This window comes from Aethalodelphis obliquidens, unplaced genomic scaffold (assembly GCF_003676395.1).
Source record: "Aethalodelphis obliquidens isolate GAN/ISIS:26980383/991018 unplaced genomic scaffold, ASM367639v1 scaffold2, whole genome shotgun sequence".
Classification (NCBI taxonomy): domain Eukaryota; kingdom Metazoa; phylum Chordata; class Mammalia; order Artiodactyla; family Delphinidae; genus Aethalodelphis; species Aethalodelphis obliquidens.
In genome coordinates this window covers 62,999,675-63,022,570 of record NW_020837946.1, presented here as the reverse complement: position 1 = coordinate 63,022,570, position 22,896 = coordinate 62,999,675, and the positions used below count along the sequence as shown (strand labels likewise).

General features: G+C 39.0%; 1 protein-coding gene across 3 annotated transcripts in view; it reads left to right on the top strand.

Moving 5' to 3' along the window:
* Positions 1 to 22,896, top strand: part of CERS6 (ceramide synthase 6) — a 319,680-nt gene that overhangs the window by 172,845 nt on the left and 123,939 nt on the right. For all 3 annotated transcript variants that reach the window (XM_027129224.1, XM_027129223.1, XM_027129225.1), the window contains exon 4: positions 3,681 to 3,738. In XM_027129224.1, coding sequence (XP_026985025.1) covers positions 3,681 to 3,738 — 58 coding nt within the window. The remainder of the gene's footprint in view (positions 1 to 3,680; positions 3,739 to 22,896) is intronic.

Genomic DNA, 22,896 nt, shown 5'->3' with positions numbered 1-22,896 from the left:
GATTTCCATGTCCAAATATATGTAGTGGGACACATCTAGGCAGAGAAATGCACGTGAATTCTGTGGAATTTGAGAGGGGGCTTTCGAGTCAGTGCTGCACTAGGTTTGTGTCCTGGTTTTGCCACTTAGCAGCAGTGTGGACTTGGGCAAGCTAATCCCTAAGGCCTCTCTTCCCAATAGAGGTTCCTAGCAGAGTTGCTTCCTCGTCTGGAATCTTTCTGGGACTCTGGTGATTCTGAGTATTCTCCACCCACAGCTTGGGACCCACAGCTCCTGGTTCTGCAACCAGGCTCCAAAATGGGGTGGCTGTCCTCACTCCTGTTTTCTGTGTACTTTTGAGTTTATGCTTTCCTTAACAAAATTCCTCTTCTGCCTGTTTAGTGCTACATTCATAAAGGCACACAGGTAAATTCATGCATTCACATTGCCGTCTTTAACCAGGCATCATCTTTAAGTTTTTAAAGAAACATTCTTTAACTATATTTCTCTTAGCATGACAATGGTTTCTTTTTTTTAATTTTATTTTTTTATACAGCAGGTTCTTATTAGTTATCGATTTTATACACATCAGTATATACATGTCAATCCCAATCTCCCAATTCATCACCCCCCCAACCCCCCCAAGGCTTTCCCCCCTTGGTGTCCATACGTTTGTTCTCTACATCTGTGTCTCTATTTCTTTTTGTTTGTTTGTTTGTTTGCGGTACGCGGGCCTCTCACTGTTGTGGCCTCTCCCGTTGCGGAGCACAGGCTCCGGACGCGCAGGCTCAGCGGCCATGGCTCATGGGCCCAGCCGCTCCGGGGCATGTAGGATCTGCCCGGACTGGGGCATGAACCCATGTCCCCTGCATCGGCAGGCGGACTCTCAACCACTGCGCCACCAGGGAAGCCCTCTCACTCATCTTTTGAACAGTCACTAATTGATGGGGTGGAGGGATTCTCCTGCTGCCTCAAAAAGTATCATTCATGACAGAGAGCTGTCTAGGTTTCTGACTGGCAGATTTTTGCATTTCTGTACAAATGGCAGAAAGTGGAGACAGGAAGATATACTAAGATTTTCCTACTTCCTTTTTTAACACCCATAGCTTGTTTCTTGTTGCCTCTAATTACATTTTTTAAATCTAATTTTCTTCTTTTTTTCTGCTGTAAAATTCTCTGATTCTTGCAGTAGGCTGAAGGTAATTTCTTCCTTTTTTGTGGTTGCATCCACCTTTATTTACCTTTCTTTTCATAGATATTATAGTGGGAGGTTGAGAGAGACTGTATCAGGGGCTGGTAGCTAGACACCATTTAAAACTGTAACTTACATGAAACTACACAAATAAAAAAAGGACTTTCCGAATGTGGTAAAATGCTTGAAAATTTTGCTTCTGTAGATATTTTGTGGGAATAATGTCTGCCTTATAGATATTCATCACAGGTTGTTATTCAAATGATGGAGGCATTCATGTTCCTGTAATACAACCTATGTCTTATGAAAGCGGGGTTATTTTATGAAAGAAAATGTAGTTACATGAGTGATTGTAGGGATTTCAGTGACTTCCATAAAGTTTTTTGTTATCCATAAAAACTGCCTGATCTGAGTGTCTTAGAGCTGAAACAGCTGTTATAAATCATTTAATCTAGGAGTTGCAAATTCAGTTGTCTTCAGGGGCCAGAAAAATGACTTGCAAATGCGTGAAGTTGGTTGGTTTAATACCATCAGGAGTGGGAGGGACTCGAGAGAAGTGGAGATTACTTGTTCCACCAAATCCTTAGGCCATCAATATATCAAAACAGTGTAAATATCAAGAACAGTACAATAGGGCTTCCCTGGTGGCACAGTGGCTGTGAGTCCGCCTGCCGATGCAGGGACACGGGTTCGTGCCCCGGTCAGGGAAGATCCCACATGCCGTGGAGCGGCTGGGCCCGTGCGCCATGGCCGCTGAGCCTGCGCGTCCAGAGCCTGTGCTCCGCAATAGGGGAGGCCACAACAGTGAGAGGCCCACGTACCGCAAAAAAAAAAAAACCCCAAAACCAAAAAAAACCCAGTATAATATAAACCCACTCTCCCATTATAGATGGAACTGAGGTCAAGGGATATTAGTAGATTTGCTCGAAGTTAGGAGAATCTATGTATCTCGACCAGAACCAGCTATATAATTTGCAGGGCCCAATGCAAAATAAAATATGGGGCCCCTTGTTCAACAATTATTAAGAATTTCGAGATAGTGACAGCAAAACATTAAACCAAGCATGGGACCCTGTGTAACTGCACAAGTTACACACCCTTGGAGCCATCCCTGGTCTTAACTTCTGATTTAGAATTTGTACATCCCAACAGAAGGAAGCACACAGATACTTTCACCCATAACCACCAAAAATTGATAATGGAGATGGGGTTAAAATTAAGTCCTTGACATATATACACTACCAAACGTAAGGTAAACTAACACACCATTGTAAAGCAATTATACCCCAATAAAGATGTAAAAAAATATATATATATCAATAATTAAAAAAAAGGATAATACCAAAAAAAAAAAGAATTAAGTCCTTGACTTTGATACTGCAGTATATGAACTGCCCTTCCTTACAAGAGGGCTTTTGTAAGAGGTTTTAGAATCGTTGCTTTTTGTTCCTTCCTGAATTCAGGCTTTATGGATGATTAGTTGATGATTTTCAACCCTGCAGTTCAAAGCTCTTCTCTCAGTGTTAGTTCTGACATGAATTCCAGCATGTTTGAATACGAGACTTTATATAACTTATATACATAGTGTGTGTATATATACGGTTACTACAAAAAAACTCTTACCCTGGTACTCAATTCCCGATTTTACTTCTTATATTTTCTGAGTGTGAATAGCTATGCCTTTAAAAACTGATTGATTTCACTAAATAGCATTCCTGAGGTCATGCTGTTCATGGTACCTTGGGTTACAAGTTGTAAATGAACACAAAGGAGAACGAGACTAGTCAACTTTAATTTGTCAGGAGGCAAATTGCTTTTTGTGTTTGCAAAGTCTCGTATTTTAAAAGATTTAGACATTCAATTCATTTGTCATTGAAAGGGAACTTAAAATTTTTTCGTCATTAAAAAAGTGAATGTCTAACAGGTAGACATAGAGTTTGGGATGGTATAAGGTTGTTGTTAACAGTTGCACATCAGATGAATGATTTGGATTCCAAATGGGTTCCCTTAGCAATATCCAGAAAGATGCCAATAAAAATTAGTTAAAAGATGAAGGAAAAATATGTTACCTGATTTAAAAATGTTATACCTTTTATTTTTAAAACAAATATGAGCAGAAGTTAAGTCATTTACTTAATATCTGAAATAGGCAAAGAATTCAAAGCTATCTTATATACCTTCATGTTTGTAAAATCTGTTCGTTCATGAGCGATGAACAAGAGGAAATTCACATGTTGGTAGAAGAGAAGATGGGTAAATACAATAACTGAGTGAAAGAAAAATTTTTATGAATATAATTATTAATATTTTAAATATTTGCAGTATGCCATGCACATAAGTGTATGTGTTTAGCCAGAACTGAAATCGCTCATTAAGTTTAATCCCTGGTTGGGGCAGAGGTGTGTGTAGGGGGGGTTCATTTAACGGACTTTTTTCACTCACGTGTTTCAAAATGTGCTGTGAAATATTTAAATTGAATATCATAGAATTTTTTTTAAACTTTCCACAGGTGGAAATTTTCATTTGGCCTTTATGTATTTACCTATGGAGTCCGGTTCCTGAAAAAGGTAGGCTCTGTCAAGTTACTTTATGTAATTCTTATGTAGCTGTAAGCCTCTATCTCATTTTTTATGTTGTGGCAGTAGTAGAATTGTAAACAATCATAACACACTTGCTAAGAATTATTTGTACATTTTTCTTTGATTTATAAAAATATTGGCCGTTCATTCTTTGTAGTAAACAACTTTCAGGCATCTGCCGAAAATAACTTTTGAAAATAATTTGTTTTTCCAGTGATAGATGTTACTAAGTCTATTGACCATGCTAGTTGGTTATTTGCTACCTATGGGCATTAGAACCTTATAAAATCCATCTCAGGCTTGGAAAGAATTTCGAGTTTCCACATCACACATCACACAACTTGAAAAAATCACTTTTGGCATTTTGTGTTATCACTGTAGCCTTTATCAGTAGAAATTAGAGTTTAGTGTCTTGCAAAGCTACCAACAGGGTAACACCAGCTGCCAGTGGAAAATTCAGTTCCTTTTATAGACTGTGTTCCCTGGCTGCTGTGTTGCTCTTCTGCATGAACAAAGGCACCTTTACCTATGAAAGCAATTCTTTGAGGGCGTCATAGTCTTTTTCTTCTTGATTTCAGTGCTTAATGGCACTAGTAACAAGTTAGGCTGCTTAACTTCAAGTCTCACGAAGACGTTCTCACAGTCATGCCATAGTGAGTTGGCAGAAAATGGGAAATTATTTTTTTAAATGTTTTACGGTATTACCCTTTAAAGTGATATCAGTGTTATCTTTATTTAGCAAAAAAATTTCAAACTGGGGCATTGGGCCAAGTGGCACGCCTTACTAGTAAATTCTCATGTCAATGTTGATATGAAAATTGCAAATACGTTTTCATTTTTCAAGTCTGAGTTGTAAGATATTGTCCGCCCGTGGCAAATTCTATTATAAATAATAGTTGTTTCCCAATATCATATTTTCCTAGAGGAAATAATTCTTTTTACTTGTTGTCTTTTCCTTTAGTAACTGCAGTTATTTTTCACTTAATTAGACTACATGGCCCAGAGGTCACTTGAATAGATTTAAAAGAATGAACTTCACTCTGTAAGATTTCTAAGTATGAAGACATTTTCAACTGGGGTAAATAAATGTGGTGGAAAGTGCTTATTTTGGAACCCTACTGTTCTAGTTTTCAGATTTATGTATCTAGGGGAAAAAATAGAAAGAATGGCTGTAGAGCTTTTATGCTTCCAACTTGACTACCTTGGAAGAGGAAATAGCTTTGGATGGAATTTCAGCTGACATGGGAGAGCTGGGCTTCATGGGAATGTCGAGTTGCTAACTGAGGTCACGGTTTGGAATTCACGTCGGGTTCTGTTGGTGAAGGGCTTTGATGGTGAGCAAGGAGAGATGGTGAAAGCCAGGAGCACTTCTTTGCCCTTTTGCCTAGATCTGCAGGATGTGGTCTCTTTTAAAAGCTTTCATTCAGCAAGCCTGGCCATCTGTCATCAGAACAGGAAACGCTTTGACACTTAGCTCTGCTTCATTCCGTCCCTACACAGACTGAATGCAATGAGAGTAGTTTTCATCCCCTAGTCCTCCGTGGCTCTGTAGAAGGCAGTAAAAGGGCTTGTCAATAGAATGTTTGCCTGGAAATCGTTGTTCCTTAAACTGTAACAGTTTCCTTTCAGCTGCCTCTAGATATAACAAATGCTTAAAAATGAAAGGAGAAATAGATGTTGTTCTTCTTGTTGGATTAATTTGTATTTGGGGTTTCTTCCTTTGATACTCTCTAAGAAGCATTCCGTTTTGGATGAGCTGTACGGTTTAGTGTCTAGTCATACTGTGAGATAGAAAAGTGTGCATAGACTCCATGTGAGCTAACTGTGAAGGACTTCATAAGCTATCTTGTCCAGCTCTTTCATTTCACAGCTGAGGAGGCAGACGTCCAGAGAGGGTAGATGGCATTCCACAGGTCATACAGCGAGTTTATGAAAGGGCTGAATCTCAAGTGAAACGCACACTGCTATCTCTTATTCTAGTACTTCCCCCACTTTCCCAGCCCACCTTAACCTCATGACTTCCTTTAGTTAAGTTAGCAAACTTAACCTAATGTAGTCGTTGTTTCTGTTTTGAACTTTAAATACTTACCTTAACGGATATTTAAAATATATTTCTGTTAACTTGTTGGAATGGACAATATATTTGCCCATCTAACCAAAAGGAAAAGAAATTATTATGAAGGCAGCACCAGAAATAGTCAAAACAAGGTAATTCCAATTTTCACAATACCCTGAATGTTTTAAAATAAAATAGCAGGGTAGTGGACCAATTTTAAAATATCAAAGGCCACAGCTGCTTCTTATTCCCAGCATCCAAAATGTGGATCATTACACGTGCTGTTAGAAAAATACCTAGGCAACTTGCACTGTCCAATTTTCTTCTGCTTTTAGGTCAAATGAATCTGATGCGTCTCATCTTCTAGGGTGTATTAAGTAACCTTAAGTACCCTTTCTACCCTGAAATTCTGTGCTCCCGTAAAAGAGGTATTTACCAAATGCAAAGTACCACGCACCCATGATAGAGAATCTTAAAAAATAAAAAACAAATCAATTAATAAAAATTTTTGAAAACCATAGAATTTTAGATGGAAATGTTATCATGCCTCTCATCGAAATACCTCATTTTACAGATGAGGCTATGAGGTATCAATCTCTAGTATAAGAATAGCTTGAGTTTTCTCTGCCATATTCAAATACATTCAGGCTGAATACTTTAATTTTATTAAACGCTGTTAACCTTTCCAATTTGAATTGGCTTAATCCTGTGGGGAGAACACATATATTTTCCTGGGTTTACCAAGTCATCGTAGATTTTCAGTGTATATATATGACCAATTTAAGTGCCCTCAGTTTAAAAATATTCTTTGTATTGAGAAATAAGGCAGTTGAGAGTTCTTAAATACATATAAACTAGGTTTATGTCAGTACACACTTGTGCTGTCTTAGTCTGAGCCCTCTGAGAAACAGACACCAAGAAGAGATTAAATGTGTAAGAAATTGATTAGGGGAAGTGTCTATAAGAGAAAATGGGGAGGGAGTTGGCCGGGAGGCTGGAAGAGCCTTCAGACCACAATGTATGTCTGACTATGTGTGCGGGAGAGAGGGAAAGAAGGAAAGTGTGGGTGAGCCTCTAAGACTGCTTGCTGTGCCTTTCTGAGAAAAATTCAGTCAGGCCACTGGGCAGTCCTGGAGCCACAGTTGATCATCAAAGGAGACCTGTGTCTCCAAGAAATGGACTTGCTGTAGTATTCCTGTTGTGCTCAGTCATAGGCTGCCAGCAGCCTGCGGGCAGCAGGGCCTTCATACAAATACTGCTGTGGATTTTACTGCACAGCAGCGGGGCCCTGAGTCAGCCACACTCCCACCAGTACAAGATCTAACAGGTGCATTCTCATGGTTGCCATGCGTGCTTAATTTTTAAAATATTCCAGCTTTTCTTCAGAAAGGATACATCATGGAATAAGACCTTATGCCACATAGAAATGGTTTTCATATGCAAAGTATCTAGAAGCATAGAGAAATATTTATCTATTGTCCTTTTTTTAAATTTTATTTTATTATTTTTTAATACGGCAGGTTCTTATTAGTTGTCTATTTTATACATATTAGTGTATACATGTCAATCCCAATCTCCCAATTCATCCCACCACTACCACCCCCACCGCTTTCCCCCCTTGGTGTCCATACATTTGTTCTCTACATCTTTGTCTCTATTTCCGCCTTGCCTTTTTATCATTTTATTTACTGTGCGTTGATTTCCCCTCCATTATGTCATAATTCCTGTAGTTGATGTGTGAATGTATCTTTGGAGCAAGACACAGTCTGACTTCACACATGAGTTGTCTCAGGGTCCCGGGCACTTACCTCCCTCTTGTACTGATCCAGTTTGGGTGATAAGTTATGTGGTCATCCTATGAATAGTTCTGTAATAAAGGATGAAATAATTGGCCCCATATTTTCAGACACCCTGTAAAGAAAGCATGTTGTGTGTCATGTATATGAAATCAACAAAATGTTTTCTGTAGTTTCATGATGACAGATAAGAGGATGAGCCTCATTTATGGTGAGGGGCTAACAGGTGTACATATACGCCGTCTTTGCTTTCTCAGCTCCGAGCCCCCTTTACAGATAGCAGTTAACTCTGATGATGGAAGTAGACCCTAGAAGGCATTGATCTTACAGACATGTCACTGAACTATTAAGTAAAGTCATTGTTGGGTTAGTAGGAAATATTTAAATAGTTGAAAGACATAAGCCTGTCTCAATAGTCTGCTCCTGTAATTGCTGACACAAGTGACCCTTAGCCCCATGAATATGATTAACAGAGACAAGTACTTTCATGAAAGAAGACCCAGAATTACTTCAGGTGCTCTGAAGTCCCAGAGCACAAGGTACTCATACAGAGTAACACATTTTTCTAGGTCTTGAAAGGGACCATATGTCAAGCCTTTAAAAATAGAGTAAGTTCTCTCTCATTTACTGTTACCTCTTTTTCTCGTTTGTAGATGGAAGTTTATATTGAGTGGAGTTCTTTGAATACTTTTCTTTGGGTTCCTTTACTTATTTTTTAAAACTATAGTGTCACAGGAAGGTCATTAGATATATGTGCAATTGGGACTTAGGTAAATATTTTTTTCCATGTAATCTACATGTTAGGCTAATATATCTCCAACTTTTTGACCATATGGTGCATTTTATATCACAGTTTTGTACACATGCATGTGTATGATTAAAATAAAGGTTACTCAAAATATATCTATACCTAACCTCTGTATCAGTCGGGGTCCACGTTAGGAGACAGAAACTACAGGAGTGATTCTTGGGGTGACTGTAATGTGAAGAATCTTTCACCAAGAGGGAGCCACCAAGACCATGTTACTCAGAGCAATCGATCTGCTGTTTGCTACCTGTCTGCCGTGAGATAAGGAGCTTGACTTGAATGTAGATCAACTCACTGCTTCTTTTTTGGAGAGTCTACCTCTGAAGGAAAGTCAGCTGAAATGAACAGCGCTCTTCACGATATAGTTAATTGACATTCTAATGAAACAGTAACAAATGCTTCAAGGACGGGCGCTCATCTGCCCACAGCATTTTGATCAGCGCTGCACTGAGGTATCATGGACGTGGTAATGGCAGGAAGAGGCTACGGCTCTGAGGACGGGGGCTTATAGGAAGAGGCTGGAGCTATTGGAACCTAGATGCTCCAAGGAGGAGCCGTGGAGCTGGACAAGAAAGCGCTGACCAGCTGGTATGTCTCAGAAACCACAATGAGGCTGGTTCTGAGAATGAGGAAAAAGGGCAACCAGCTGCTACCACTGGGATGAACTGTCACTGCTGGGGTGCAGATGCATTGCTGGAGGGCCCAGTTAGGGTGGGGCTGAGGGAGTGGTGGTAAGAATGGGAAGCAAAACAGAGAGGAGCACATTCGAGCTTCCTCTTGCAGTCTTACCCCTCCCTCTAGTGCCTTCCTGGAGTCAGAACTCAGTGAGGGACTAGCTCCTTGGAGCCAGCTCAAGTGTCTCCACAAGATCTTTTTTTTTAACATCTTTATTGGAGTATAATTGCTTTACAATGGTGTGTTAGTTTCTGCTGTATAACAAAGTGAATCAGCTATACATATATCCCCATATCCCCTCCCTCTTGCGTCTCCCTCCCACCCTCCCTATCCCACCCCTCTAGGTGGTCACAAAGCACCGAGCTGATCTCCCTGTGCTATGCGGCTGCTTCCCACTAGCTATCTATTTTACGTTTCGTAGTGTATGTATGTCCATGCCACTCTCTCACTTTGTCCCAGCTTACCCTTCCCCCTCCCTGTGTCCTCAAGTCCATTCTCTAGTAGGTCTGCGTCTTTATTCCCGTCCTGCCCCTAGGTTCTTCAGAACCTTTTTTTTTTTTTTTTTTAGATTCCATATATATGTGTTAACATATGGTATTTGCTTTTCTCTTTCTGACTTCACTCTGTATGACAGACTCTAGGTCCATCCACCTCACTACAAATAACTCAATTTCGTTCCTTTTTATGGCTGAGTAATATTCCATTGTATATGTGTGCCACATCTTCTTTATCCATTCATCTGTCAGTGGACACTTAGGTTGCTTCTGTGTCCTGGCTATTGTAAATAGAGCTGCAATGAACATTGTGGTACATGACTCTTTTTGAATTATGGTTTTCTCAGGGTATAGGCCCAGTAGTGGGATTGCTGGGTCAAATGGTAGTTCTATTTTTAGTTTTTCAAGGAACCTCCATACGGTTCTCCATAGTGGCTGTATCAATTTACATTCCCACCAACAGTGCAAGAGGGTTCCCTTTTCTCCACACCCTCTATAGCATTTATTGTTTGTAGATTTTTTGATGATGACCATTCTGACTGGTGTGAGGTGATATCTCATTGCAGTTTTGATTTGCATTTCTCTAATGATTAGTGATGTTGAGCTTCCTTTCATGTGCTTGTTGGCAATCTGTATATCTTCTTTGGAGAAATGTCTATTTAGGTCTTCTGCCCATTTTTGGATTGGGTTGTTTGTTTCTTTTGATATTGAGCTGCATGAGCTGCTTGTAAATTTTAGAGATTAATCCTTTGTCAGTTGCTTCATTTGCAAATATTTTCTCCCATTCTGAGGGTTGTCTTTTCGTCTTGTTTTATGTTTTCCTTTGCTATGCAAAAGCTTTTAAGTTTCATTAGGTCCCATTTGTTTATTTTTGTTTTTATTTCCATTTCTCTAGGAGGTGGGTCAAAAAGGATCTTGCTGTGATTTATGTCATAGAGTGTTCTGCCTATGTTTTCCTCTGAGAGTTTTATAGTGTCTGGCCTTAAATTTAGGTCTTTAATCCATTTTGAGTTTATTTTTGTGTATGGTGTTAGGGAGTGTTCTAATTTCATTCTTTTACATGAAGCTGCCCAGTTTTCCCAGCACCACATATTGAAGAGACTGTCTTTTCTCCATTGTATATTCTTGCCTCCTTTTTCAAAAATATGGTGACCATATGTGTGTGGGTTTATCTCTGGGCTTTCTATCCTGTTCCATTGATCTATATTTCTGTTTTTGTGCCAGTACCATACTGTCTTGATTACTGTAGCTTTGTAGTGTAGTCTGAAGTCTGTGAGCCTGATTCCTCCAGCTCCGTTTTTCGTTCTCAAGATTGCTTTGGCTATTCGGGGTCTTTTGTGTTTCCATACAAATTGTGAACTTTTTTGTTCTAGTTCTGTGAAAAATGCCATTGGTACTTTGATAGGGATTGCACTGAATCTGTAGTTTGCTTTGGGTAGTATAGTCATTTTCACAATGTTGATTCTTCCAATCCAAAAACATGGTATATCTCTCCATCTGTTTGTATCTTTAATTTCTTTCATCAGTGTCTTATAGTTTTCTGCATACAGGCCTTTTGTCTCCCTAGGTAGGTATATTCCTAGGTATTTTATTCTTTTTGTTGCAATGGTAAATGGGAGTGTTTCCTTAGTTTCTCATCATTAGTGTATAGGAATGCAAGAGATTTCTGTGCATTAATTTTGTATCCTGCTGCTTTACCAAATTCATTGGTTAGCTCTAGTAGTTTTCTGGTAGCATCATTAGGATTCTCTATGTATAGTAGTATCATGTCATCTGCAAACAGTGACAGCTTTGCTTCTTCTTTTCTGATTTGGATTCCTTTTATTTTTCTTCTCTGATTGCTGTGGCTAAAACTTCCAAAACTATGTTGAATAACAGTGGTGAGAGTGGACAACCTTTTCTTATTCCTGATATTAGAGGAAATGGTTTCAGTTTTTCACCATTGAGACCGATGGTGGCTGTGGGTTTGTCATATATGGCATTTATTATGTTGAGGTAAGTTTCCCCTATGCCTACTTTCTGGAGGGTTTTTATCATAAATGGATGTTGAATTTTGTCGAAAGCTTTTTCTGCTTCTATTGAGATGTATCCACAATATCTTAATAACTAGCCCAAACTTCCCATTATGCTGCATTCTGTGATGTACTCTGACAACTTACTGTAATTTATTGTATTACATTTTAAAACTATGCAAATTGCCACTTATTATGTTGACTTCATAGCTAACTAGGGGTGAAAACACTTTTGATGAATTGACTTGCCTGAGGCAAAAATTGCAGCCAGTCTTGTGGTCTTTAAAATTTCTAGGTTGGTTAAAAAAAAAAAAGTATTCGCAAACAAGTTTCAAAAATCTAGCAGTTCAAGGAATATTTTAAATTTTTATTAGTAGATTTACCTAACTAAGAAATACAAGTCATATCACTATGGGGGAACATTAAGTTAGAGGTCAGGATTGAAGTTTCAGTCTCTGTTCTGCCTGTTGTGCTTAATAGGACCTTTGCTCCCTGAAACCTCATTTTTTTCATGTGTGAAATGGGAAGATGATGCTTGCCCTGGCTTCCTCGGCTTGTGTGTAGGGATGCTGTGAAGCTGTACTGTACTTGGAAAATGTAAGGCATAACACTAATTAGTGCTGATTTAGAGGGGGCTCTGTTGAGAACTATGAATGCCTATGTCTCCTGCAGTGCTTTGACATGAAGCTTTTGAATATTGTGCTGCTGGCGCCACCTAGTCCAGTGAGATCCTTTGTCATGACCACGCTTTGATGCTTGCAAATAAGTAAGTGCGCTTCCTGGAATGGAAATTATCTGGCGTGACCCAAGGAAATTGTCCTTCAAGGCTTCTCCTTACTGTATCTGCCTTTTCCCCTTCTACCTACATCTATCCTCTTGAATATTTTTTGATTCCCTCATACCTTTCCTTTGCCCTTCTGTGTCGACTTGTGGCTGGTATCCTATCTGAAGGGAACATTCTGAGGCCAGGGAGACACTGAGGATAATGTGATTCAGTGAGGACACTGAAGAAGGAGCCAGAAGACCTGGCATTAATCAGTTTTGCAACCTTAGGCAGGTTACTTAGTCTCTCTGGGACTGAATCGCTACAGCTCTAAAATCAGTAATGTAGACTACGTAACTATTTTTATTATTTTTCATTTGAGTATTTTTTAATATATATATAATGTAACATTTAAAAAACTCTTATCCCATAATTCAGTGAAGATTTTGAAATAGCGTATCATATGGCAAGCTGGTACCTGTTTAGAAAGCAAAATAGCGATATAGAAGAATCACCTTAAGTATGTTCATATACTGTGACTCAGCAATTCAACTCCTATGAATTATCCTGAGGAACAAATTATATGGAAGCAAAAAATATACATGTATAAAGTTATTATTGCAACTTAAAGAAATGCATATGTATATACATACAGATACATTTGCATGCAAATTATAGCAAATCCAAAACAGAATGTAAAACAATCCTAATGTCTAATATTAGAATTGTTTAAATTGTTATCAAAGTGGCAAAATAGCATGCAACTACTTAAAAATAATAACTATAAAATTACTATATTATTTATAGTTCTAGTAAAATATTTAGTAGAACTTTACATGAAAATGAGTAACAAACTCATTTGTACATTTTGCTGTGATAATCATATATATATAGCAAATGGAATGTAATAGGTAAAAATGTTAAGATTCCTTTTAGAGAGGAACTGTGGATGGTTAATATTTTTCAAATATCTTTATTAGTTTCTTTTTTATTAAAAAAGTTAACCCTGGGCTTCCCTGGTGGCGCAGTGGTTGAGAGTCTGCCTGCCGATGAAGGGGACACGGGTTCGTGCCCCGGTTCGGGAAGATGCCACATGCTGCGGAGCGGCTAGGCCCGTGAGCCATGGCCGCTGAGCCTGCGCATCCGGAGCCTGTGCTCTGCAACAGGAGAGGCCGCAACAGTGAGAGTCCCGCATACCGCAAAAAAAAAAAAAAAAAAAAGTTAACCCTAAGATGTAGGAATTAGGGTGGAAATGATTATGCATAATTTATGAAATTGTGGGTTATGAGAGAGTTTGCAGTTGTAACTTTTAAAAAGGAGAACTTTTGTTTAAGTTGAATTCCACTTCAATGGCAAAGACATACAAAAGTTTCATCAAAAAGACTCCATCTGTTCCCATTTGCCTAGTCCTCACAGCCCTAATCTCTGGATTTTCTCTTGGGGGTTCCCTGAGATCTTATTGCCCATAATGCCCCAGAATGGGCCTAGCATAGACTTTCTAAGGAACTTCTTTAGTCTCCAGTGGGATTCTGGTAAGATTTAAGCTCTTTTTCAGATTTACATGGCCTATATTAGATAATCTGGAATTCTTCTCCATATAGTACTTTAAAATAAACTTCTCTTGCAGTGAAAGTCCCACCTCCTTTGAGTGGGGTAATGCCTTGAAAACACTGTTGGCTTAGTGCATAGCCAGGATGAAATTTTGCATCACTGATAATAATCATTATCATAATAACGATAGCTATACCGTGCTGAGCACTCACTGTGGGCCAGGCATTACGTTGATCACTTAGCATTCATTCCTCATGTGTTATACAGTGTAACTTCTCATCCTTATGCGTGAAGAAACCAAGACTATCAAAGGTTCAGTAATGTGTCCGAGGTCACATAGCCAGTCAGTGGCAGGGCTGAGATTTAAATCCAGGTATATTTGGCCATATAGTCTACTTGTATCCAGGTTTAATTACTCACTGAGTAGATCTTCTGGGTTGACGAGGATTAACCAGTGACCAAGGAAAAGCAAAGGCTCCGTCTTTGAACTGTATTCATGTTAAGAGCACAGAGTTAAATTTAGCGATTACATTCAGAAGGTCCAAATTAAGCATCATATTTGCTTCATTTTTCTGCTTTCAAATGAACTCACTTCGGCAAAGCCGAGAATTGGTGTATTCTTAGTATTTTTGGATCGTATTAGAAACTGTTTACTAATTTTCCAACTGGGTATAGTTGTCCCTTTTTATACAAACAAATAATGTAATTATGCCATACAATTTATTCTCTCCTTCTACGATGCTTAGTTTCTGCAATGTGACTAGCAAACTGTTAATACACTATTCATAGTAAGAACTTGGTTGGGACAACTCAGTGTTTTCTGTAGCTTGGGAAATGTGAAATTGTTCATTGCCTAGAATAAATTAAAACTCGTTCAGGTGATAAAACCATTTCATCAGCCCTGAGGTTATAGCTTATAGCTTTTAATTTAATGAGATGGCAATAGTTTGATTTTGGTTGTGTAAACTTTCCGTAAAGAGCATCAAGAAGCCTTTTACCCACGTTTTCGCTTTGTGTTCAGGCTTTGTCTTGAGAGAAGGTCATTTCACACCCAAAGCTTTCTTCAGGCGGTGAGGTAGAAAGATTTCAGGACTTGCAGGAGTTCATGAAGCTGATGTGGGAGGAGGTGCTTGTGCGGATTCCCAGGTACACGTGGCGACTGCTGCCCTACTAAGTGATACTTGCTCTTAGGTAGTTATTTATACAAGGGTTTGTAGACTTGGTGCCTGATCAAACCATGAATCTTATCTTTTCAGCTCCCACAATAAAATATCAACTTTTCAGAAACTCTAGAAATAAAGGAAAAACTAACTTATAGTTCAGAGGCTACTAAAATAACCCTGATTTAAATATAACGTTCATTATTAGTCCCCTAAAGGCATAGACTTAAACTCAAAAAGTTTAGAGCTGAACTTGACTATGAAACACATTGGTCCTCATTTATATGCTGTAACAGAGCTAGTGCTACAGGCTTCCTTTGGCTGAGGGCAGTGGCTGAGAATTGGATTGCATTGCTATTCCTCTCCTGTTTCCATGGGGAATAGAAATCTAGTCACTCTCAGAAGAGTTCAGGTAATTTGGTACGAAATATTGATCCATGTATCAAAATCTGTATGTGCACATTGACTCTGCATTAGCTGAAGCCTCAGCTGACACTGAAAGGAAAATTCTTTACTGAATTCAAAAAAGAAAGCATTCTTTTTAAGGTTTGTTTTACTAAAATTTGAGAGCTAATGGCTTTCACATACAACGGTCATCATAATAAAACATTTTCCTCATCAACCGTAATGAAACAAACCAGATGTTCTTTGCTTAAAAACAACAGCTTTCTGGGAGAAGTAATGAGATGTTCTACTTCTGCAACTGGTGTTTTGTCTCTTCGGGGAAGACCCAGTCTTGGCTGTGAGAGGTGGGGTGAGGGTACTTAGGACAAGGACATGGAGCAGAGCATCAGGCATTCCGAGCTGACCGGCTCATGCTCTAATTATAGCTGCACGTGCGGCTCTGAGAAACTGGCTCAAGGAGCATCTGGATACTGGCTCAGCTACAGTTTTCTGTAAGGTGGGACAAATGGCTTAGGGTTTTGTTTGGTTTTTGCCGCCTTCTCCTTTATTAATGCACGTGAGACTAGGCCTCCCTGCTATAGGCCATTGCCGTCGTTGTTTTAGGAATTTTTGAGCAGCAGTCTGGTGATACCAGTCACCTCGGAATGACTTTTCCAAAGCACAGGGAGGATGGCCATTTTGTCCTCAAGGAATTCAGGCTTCTATAAGGCAGTGAACCGTGGAAGGAATAAAATAATTTTTTCAGGCAGAATGAATCTGTAGTGATAGAGGTAGTTGTATGGGAATGGGCAGGAGAGAGCCTGCTGGAGTGGTAAAAATCTTCTAGATCTTGGTCTGGGGGGTGGTGACATAGGTGTCTATGTCCTGACTATGTAGACAGGTGATGTTAAGTGTATACACATATAGACATATGTCAAGTTTCTGTACACTTAGGTTTGTGCACTCTAACTGTATGTCAGTTACACTTCAATAAGAAAACTTAATAATGGTGTCTGGTCATCCTGTAGCTGCCATGTAAAGCAGCCACTGCATGTTGCTGAGTGCAAGTGTGGGCACAAGGCATTTGAGGATCAAAAGATGTTATTTAAAGGGCTCTTCCAAGAGCTTCTGCCTATTACTGATGGGAGATACTGATCTCTGTTCATTTGTTCATTCTTTCATTCAGTATCTGTTGAGTACCTACCTATGACAAGGAATATGCTAAGCCTCATGGATATAACAGCAAGGCGGTCTGGGTCCCTGAGCAATATTATTACTGTTCTTCCCTTCTCTGGGATCATCAATGACATAGGAATTTAATTCAACTTAGCTAACATTTATTAAACGTCTGCTCTGCCAAGACATAGTGGCAGGTGGAAGAGGAGAAGGAAGGAATAATCCCTGTCTTCCAGGATGTTATATGTATGGTAGAGGAGTTATAGTATGGTAGAAGAGTTAAGAGTTCTCTTTAAATACTTATGATATGAGACTTTGCGATAAATGATAGAAGTACAGAGTTCTGTCTGAGCACGGGAAAGGGATCCAATTAAGGGAATTGAAGAAAACTACAGAGAAATAGGATTTAGTCTGAGCCCTAATGAATGGATTGCCATTGACAGGGGGGTTAGTGAAAGCATTCTTAGGCGGAGAGAACAGAGTGGGAAAACTGGAAAAAACAAAACAAAACAGGGTCTGTTTGAGACTACATGATGGAGAAATTGGGAAATAAAACTGGTAATGTGTTTGGGGAGGACTTGACTGTTGTTTTAAAGAGATTGGCCTTTACAGCTGAAGAGGGCTTAGTTCTTCTCCGTGTCTTCATTGTAAAGAGACCTGGTGTTTGTGTGGAAGGGGCATCCGGCCTCCCCGCTGACCCGATCTACGGCCTCTCATCTTAGTAACACGTGACGCTACCTCTTCCTCATGTCTTCTTCGTGTTCCCTCCCCTTCTCTTCCACATACCCCAAGGGGTGAATGAATGGAGTGGGGAACTCTAAGGATAATGGTGGAGAGTTGGTTCAGTTACCTTCACCCTCCCAGCCTCATCCATCTATGAATGGCGGTGAAATTATATCCTTAACCCTCTCCAGCAGAGCCTAACCAGACACTGACATTACTATTCCTTCCATTACTGTTCTAACCCTCTGCAAGCAACATGATTGCTCAAACCACTCGTCTTCCCCTGTAGTCCCACTTCACCCCTCTCTACCCAACTTGCTCACTGTCAGATTCCAGGGAGGTATCCTACCTGTTGGAGTATCATCTCCTTTTAGACATTTCTTTCAATTAAACTGATTTTAATCAGTTTAACTGATTTATTCTCATTTATTTCTTATTTTATTTTCATACAATTATTTTTCATTGAAGTATGATTGACGTATTAAAAGTCTGTACATATTTAATGTATACATCTTGATAAGTTTGAAGATAAGTATATACCCATGAAATGTCACCATATACAGTGTCCTAAACTTATCTACCACCTCTAGAAGTTTCCTCCTTCCCCCCCTTTTTTTATAAGAACATTTGACATAAGACCTACTCTCTGAAATTTTAAAGTATAAAATATAGTACTGCTAGCTCTGTGTACTATGCTCTGCAGTAGATCTCTAAGACATACTCATCTTGCATAAGTAAAACTATGTACCCCTCTCTAATTTCTCCTCCCCCCAGCCCCTGGTAATCTCATTTTCTCTGCTTCGGTGAGTTTGACTATTGTAGATTCCTGGTAAAAGTGAGATCATGTAGTATTTATTCTTCTGTGTCTGGCTTATTTCCCTTAGCCTAATGTCTTCTAGTTCATACATACTGTCGGAAATTGCAGGATTTCCTTCTTTTTTTAAGGCTCCAGTGATATTGCATTGTATCTATATACATTTTCGTCATCCATTCACCTGTCAGTAGATATTCGTTTTCTATTTCTTTTGCTATTTTGAATAATGCTGCAGTGATCATGAATATGCAGATATCTCTTTGAGGTCCTCATTTCAATTATTTTGGGTATATACCCAGAAGTGGGATTGCTGGATCATATGATGTTTTTGAGGAATCTCCATACTTTTGTCCATAGTAGCTGTACCAGTTTACATTTCCACCAGCAGTGCACAAGGGTCCCCTTTTTTCCACATCCTTGCTTATTAGGACGGTTATTATCAGAAAAACAAAAGATCTTTTGTTTTTCTGATAATAACCGTCCTAATAGGTGTGAAGTGATACCCCATTGTGGTTTTGATTTGCATTTTCCTGATGATTAGTGATATTAAGCATCTTTTCATATACCTGTTGGCTACTTGTGTGTCCTAAGAGAAATGTCTATTCAGGTCTTTGGCCCATTTTTGAATAGAGTTTTTTGCTATTGAGTTGCAGGGGAGTTCCTTATGTATTTTGGATTTTAACCCTTTATTTATTAGATGTATGACTTACAAGTACTTTCTCCCATTCCGTAGGTTGCCTTTTTCACTTTGCTGATTGCTTCCTCTGTTGTGCAGAAGCTTTTTGGTTTGATGTGGTTCCACTTGTCTATTTTTGCTTTTATTGCCTGTGCTTTTGGTGTCATAACCAAGAAATCATTGCCAAGGCTAGTATTAAGAAGCTTTGGCCTTGGATTTTCTTCTAGGAGTTTTACAGTTTCAGGTCTTACATTTAAAGCTTTAATCCATTTTGATTTTTGTGATGATAGAAGGTAAGAATCCAGTTTCATTCTTTTGCATGTGGATATTTGGTTGTCCCAGCACAATTTATTGAAGAGACTATTCTTTCCCCATTGTGTATTCTTGCCTCCCTTGGTTTATTTTTGAGGTTTCTGCCCTAGCTTCCTCTAGAGACTGCACTGAACAGACTCCCCAGCTTTTCCTCTGGTTATCAGCATCTCTGACAAAGGCAAACAGGACAAAAAACTGTCCCATAGTCTCTGTGTTTTTCCACTGCTCTAACCACTTGTGTCTTACTCTGGCTGGTCCCATTGCTACCACTGGGTTCACTTTTGTAGCATCACTTACTTAGAATGACCTTCCTCATCCTAACTCAAAGCCTACCAGCCCTGATTCTTCACAGATCCACCTCACTATGGAAAACCTATAACTTAAAGCCCTTTAAATCTCTCATTTAGTGCACATATTGCATATATGTAAAACACCCAGCTTGGTCCGTGAGCCATGAAAGGTGTTCAATAAATAGGAGTTATTGTTATCATTATCATATAATATCATCCAGTACTTAAGTAGTAAGTGTCTTATCTGTGTACTTTCATCTTAGATTTCTTTCCATCTAGTTCTATAAGCTGCTCATTTCCCCATGCTGCCTAACATCCTGCTAAGAATACAATAGAGAGTTCACAAAAACTTGAGTAATAAAACTAAAAATATGCAACTTTGCTATTTCATAACAGTTTTATTTAAAAGTTTTGGGGAAAAGAACTTAAAATTAATGACTGAAGTCAAATATGGAGATTAGCTGAGAATTTTCAGTTTGTGGTTACCCTATTTCCCATTACTATTGTACAGAGGGTTGGCAGTAAAATTTAATAAAATTAACTTCTTTCCCTGAACTGGTAGGTAGTTTGAATTCTGGCCAAACTCTCTCTCTCTTATGTGATTAGTACATCCAACCAGATCTACCCTTAGAGTGTTAGTTTTGAGTAGTTGGTTGGGGATTTCCAGTATTTTTGTCTTATGTCTAAAGGAGCGTGTGTGTGGGGGGGTGTATACAATCCAGTTAGTAAAGCTGTGGTGACTGATACCCAGGGTCTCACTGCTAGGAGCTGACTGAAGGATGCGCCAGGAAGTCTAAGGGATTCCATTACTACAGTGTGTGAACAGTGTATGCAGGTGCATCAAACTAATTCTCAGGTCCCCAAACTGAAAGATCAGGTATTCTCCACTCTCCTTTATAGTACATAGTATCCTCGTGATACCATGAAATGGCAGAGTGGAGAGTAACCATTCGCATTACACCTTCTTGTCTTTAATACAGTCAGGCCCATCTTGCTCAAGGTAAATTGGTAATATTCTAGCAATTGTTTCTATGGTGACTTGGGCACTAGTGGGACATTTAGTAACCACAGTATAAGTAAACATAGTCTGTTTTCCCAGGCAATAGCACTTTTGTGAGTTGCCAGCTTCTCCTTTGGGTGTGTTCCTCTCCGTAGCAGATCCTTGATTAGGGAGTTAAAAGTCAATATAAAATATCCTAACAGAGATTCTTAACAGGGTGCATGGTATTCAGCATAAGCAAAACAATTATATTTGGCACCAGCTATTCCAATACAAATGGAGGTAATACCTAGACTGCAATGCTCTGTGTGTGTGTGCGTACACCTGAGCGTCGTTGGTATATGAAGTGTGCGCATGGGCGCGCACCTGTGTGTGCATGCATCATTGGTATATGAAGTATGAATCAAGAAATAGCTCTTCTCACTTTGTTCTTAATCATGGCTCCTATCACCCTCACCTCAGCTTTCTTCTTAAACTAATGGTTGAAGCTGTGAAGAAATTGAGAAAAAGTGGTGCTTTGCTAATTTTCTTGATTTCATGTGAATTATGAAAAAAGGGCCATGTAAAAATGAAATTACTAAGTGCTATGGATGCAATTTGATTTGGGACCTGTTGACCTAATTTACAAGGTCCAAGGCTGGGAAATGATTTCCCACTAGCCTTCCTTATTAACCAGTCTTTTAACCTCAGACAGTGGACTCCTCTATTTGATTTCTGTGTAATGCAAGAAGTACTGATAAGCACAGAGTGTGGTCAACAGAGATTGGCAAAATTATGATTGCCAGCTACCATCACAAAGAAAAACAGTGCTACAGATTCCTTACATAACTTCTGTAGCCCCATAGATGAGAGTGTAGGAATTAAAAACAGAGTTTAGATTTTGATTCTGGTTGATTATTGTGATCATCTTTTATCAACATGTGACACATTAATTAGTCATTCAATGAATAGATGCTTGTATTCATAGTATGAAGTCTGGCTTTCTAAAAAATAGGTGTCATGTAGTAATATTGTGCAAAAGTTGTACCTAATGGCTCTTTTTAGGTATCAGTTTGGAAATGCTATTCTTTTCCTTTTATAAGTTCCTCCTGACGTACATTTGAATTAAAAAAAAAAAAATCACACAGTACAACATTGAAGGTTTTATTCTCAGGTGTTGAACGTGGCGATTCTAGGCCAAGAAATTGATAGAAGTACAGAATGGACTCCTTCTGAATGATAGAGAAATTGTGAGAAAAAGTACTAATTTGTGATTCCATTCATTTTAAATCTATTTTGCTTGCTAAGAAAAAGTATTTTATTTAGTAGCTAACTCCAGTGATTGTATTCATAATCGACTGCTGCTGGTTCAAACCTTTAAGCACAGATAAAATAGACTTTAGATTGGTAATAGCTTCTCATGTTGTTTTTTTTTAATTTTTTTTAAATTTATTTTTATTGATTTATTTTTGGCTGTGTTGGGTCTTTGTTCCTGCACGCAGGTTTCTCTGGTTGCAGCGAGCAGGGGCTACTCTCCGTTGTGGTGCGCGGGCTTCTGGTTGCGATGGCTTCTCTTGTTGCGGATTTTAAGACTTTTTTGTTATTTGTGCTACAGTGTATTTAGGGTGTGCTTGCTGTTTTTCACTTTGTGTTCCTATAACATTTGTTTCAAAGAAGTGATATTCTATTCGATTATTTCATCCTGTTAAAATATAGGACACCCTATATTAATTACCAAGTTCAAAGAAAAAATGTTCCAGGAGTGGTTCTCAAACTTGAACATGTCTCAGAATCACCAGGAGGGCTTGTTAAACCACAGATGGCTAGGCTTAACCCAGAGCTTCTGATTCAGTAGGTTTGGATGAGGCCTGAGGATTTGGATTTCCAAGTACCCAGGTGGTGATGATGGCAATGCTGGTCCAGAGACCTCACTTTGAGAACTGCTGTGTTATAGTGTGGTACCCAGAAAAAGCTAAATACTCACTTACCAGGTGTATTAGTTTTCTATTGCTGCTGTAACAGATTACCACAAACTCAGTGGCTTAAAACGACACAAAGTTAATCTCTTACAGTCCTGTGGTTGGAAGTCCAAAATCAGTTTCACTGGGCAAAAGTCAGGGTACATGCAGAGCTGGTTCTTTTGGGAAGCTCTAGGGGAGAATTTGTTGACTTGCCTTTTCAGCTCCCATTGGCTGCCTGTATTCCTTGGCTTGTGACCCCTTCCTCTTCTTCAAAGCTTATCACTCCAGTCTCTGCTTCTGTCATCATATTGCCTCCTCCTTTTCTGTAGTCAAATCTCCCTCTATCTTCCTCTTATAAGGATATTTGTGATTATAGTCAGGACCCATCCAGATAAACCAGGGTAATTTCCCCATCTCAAGATCTTTATCTTAATCATATCTGTAAGTTGGTTTTGCCATATAAGGTAACATTTACAAAGTTCAGGGATTAGGACTTGTATATCTTTGGAGGCCATT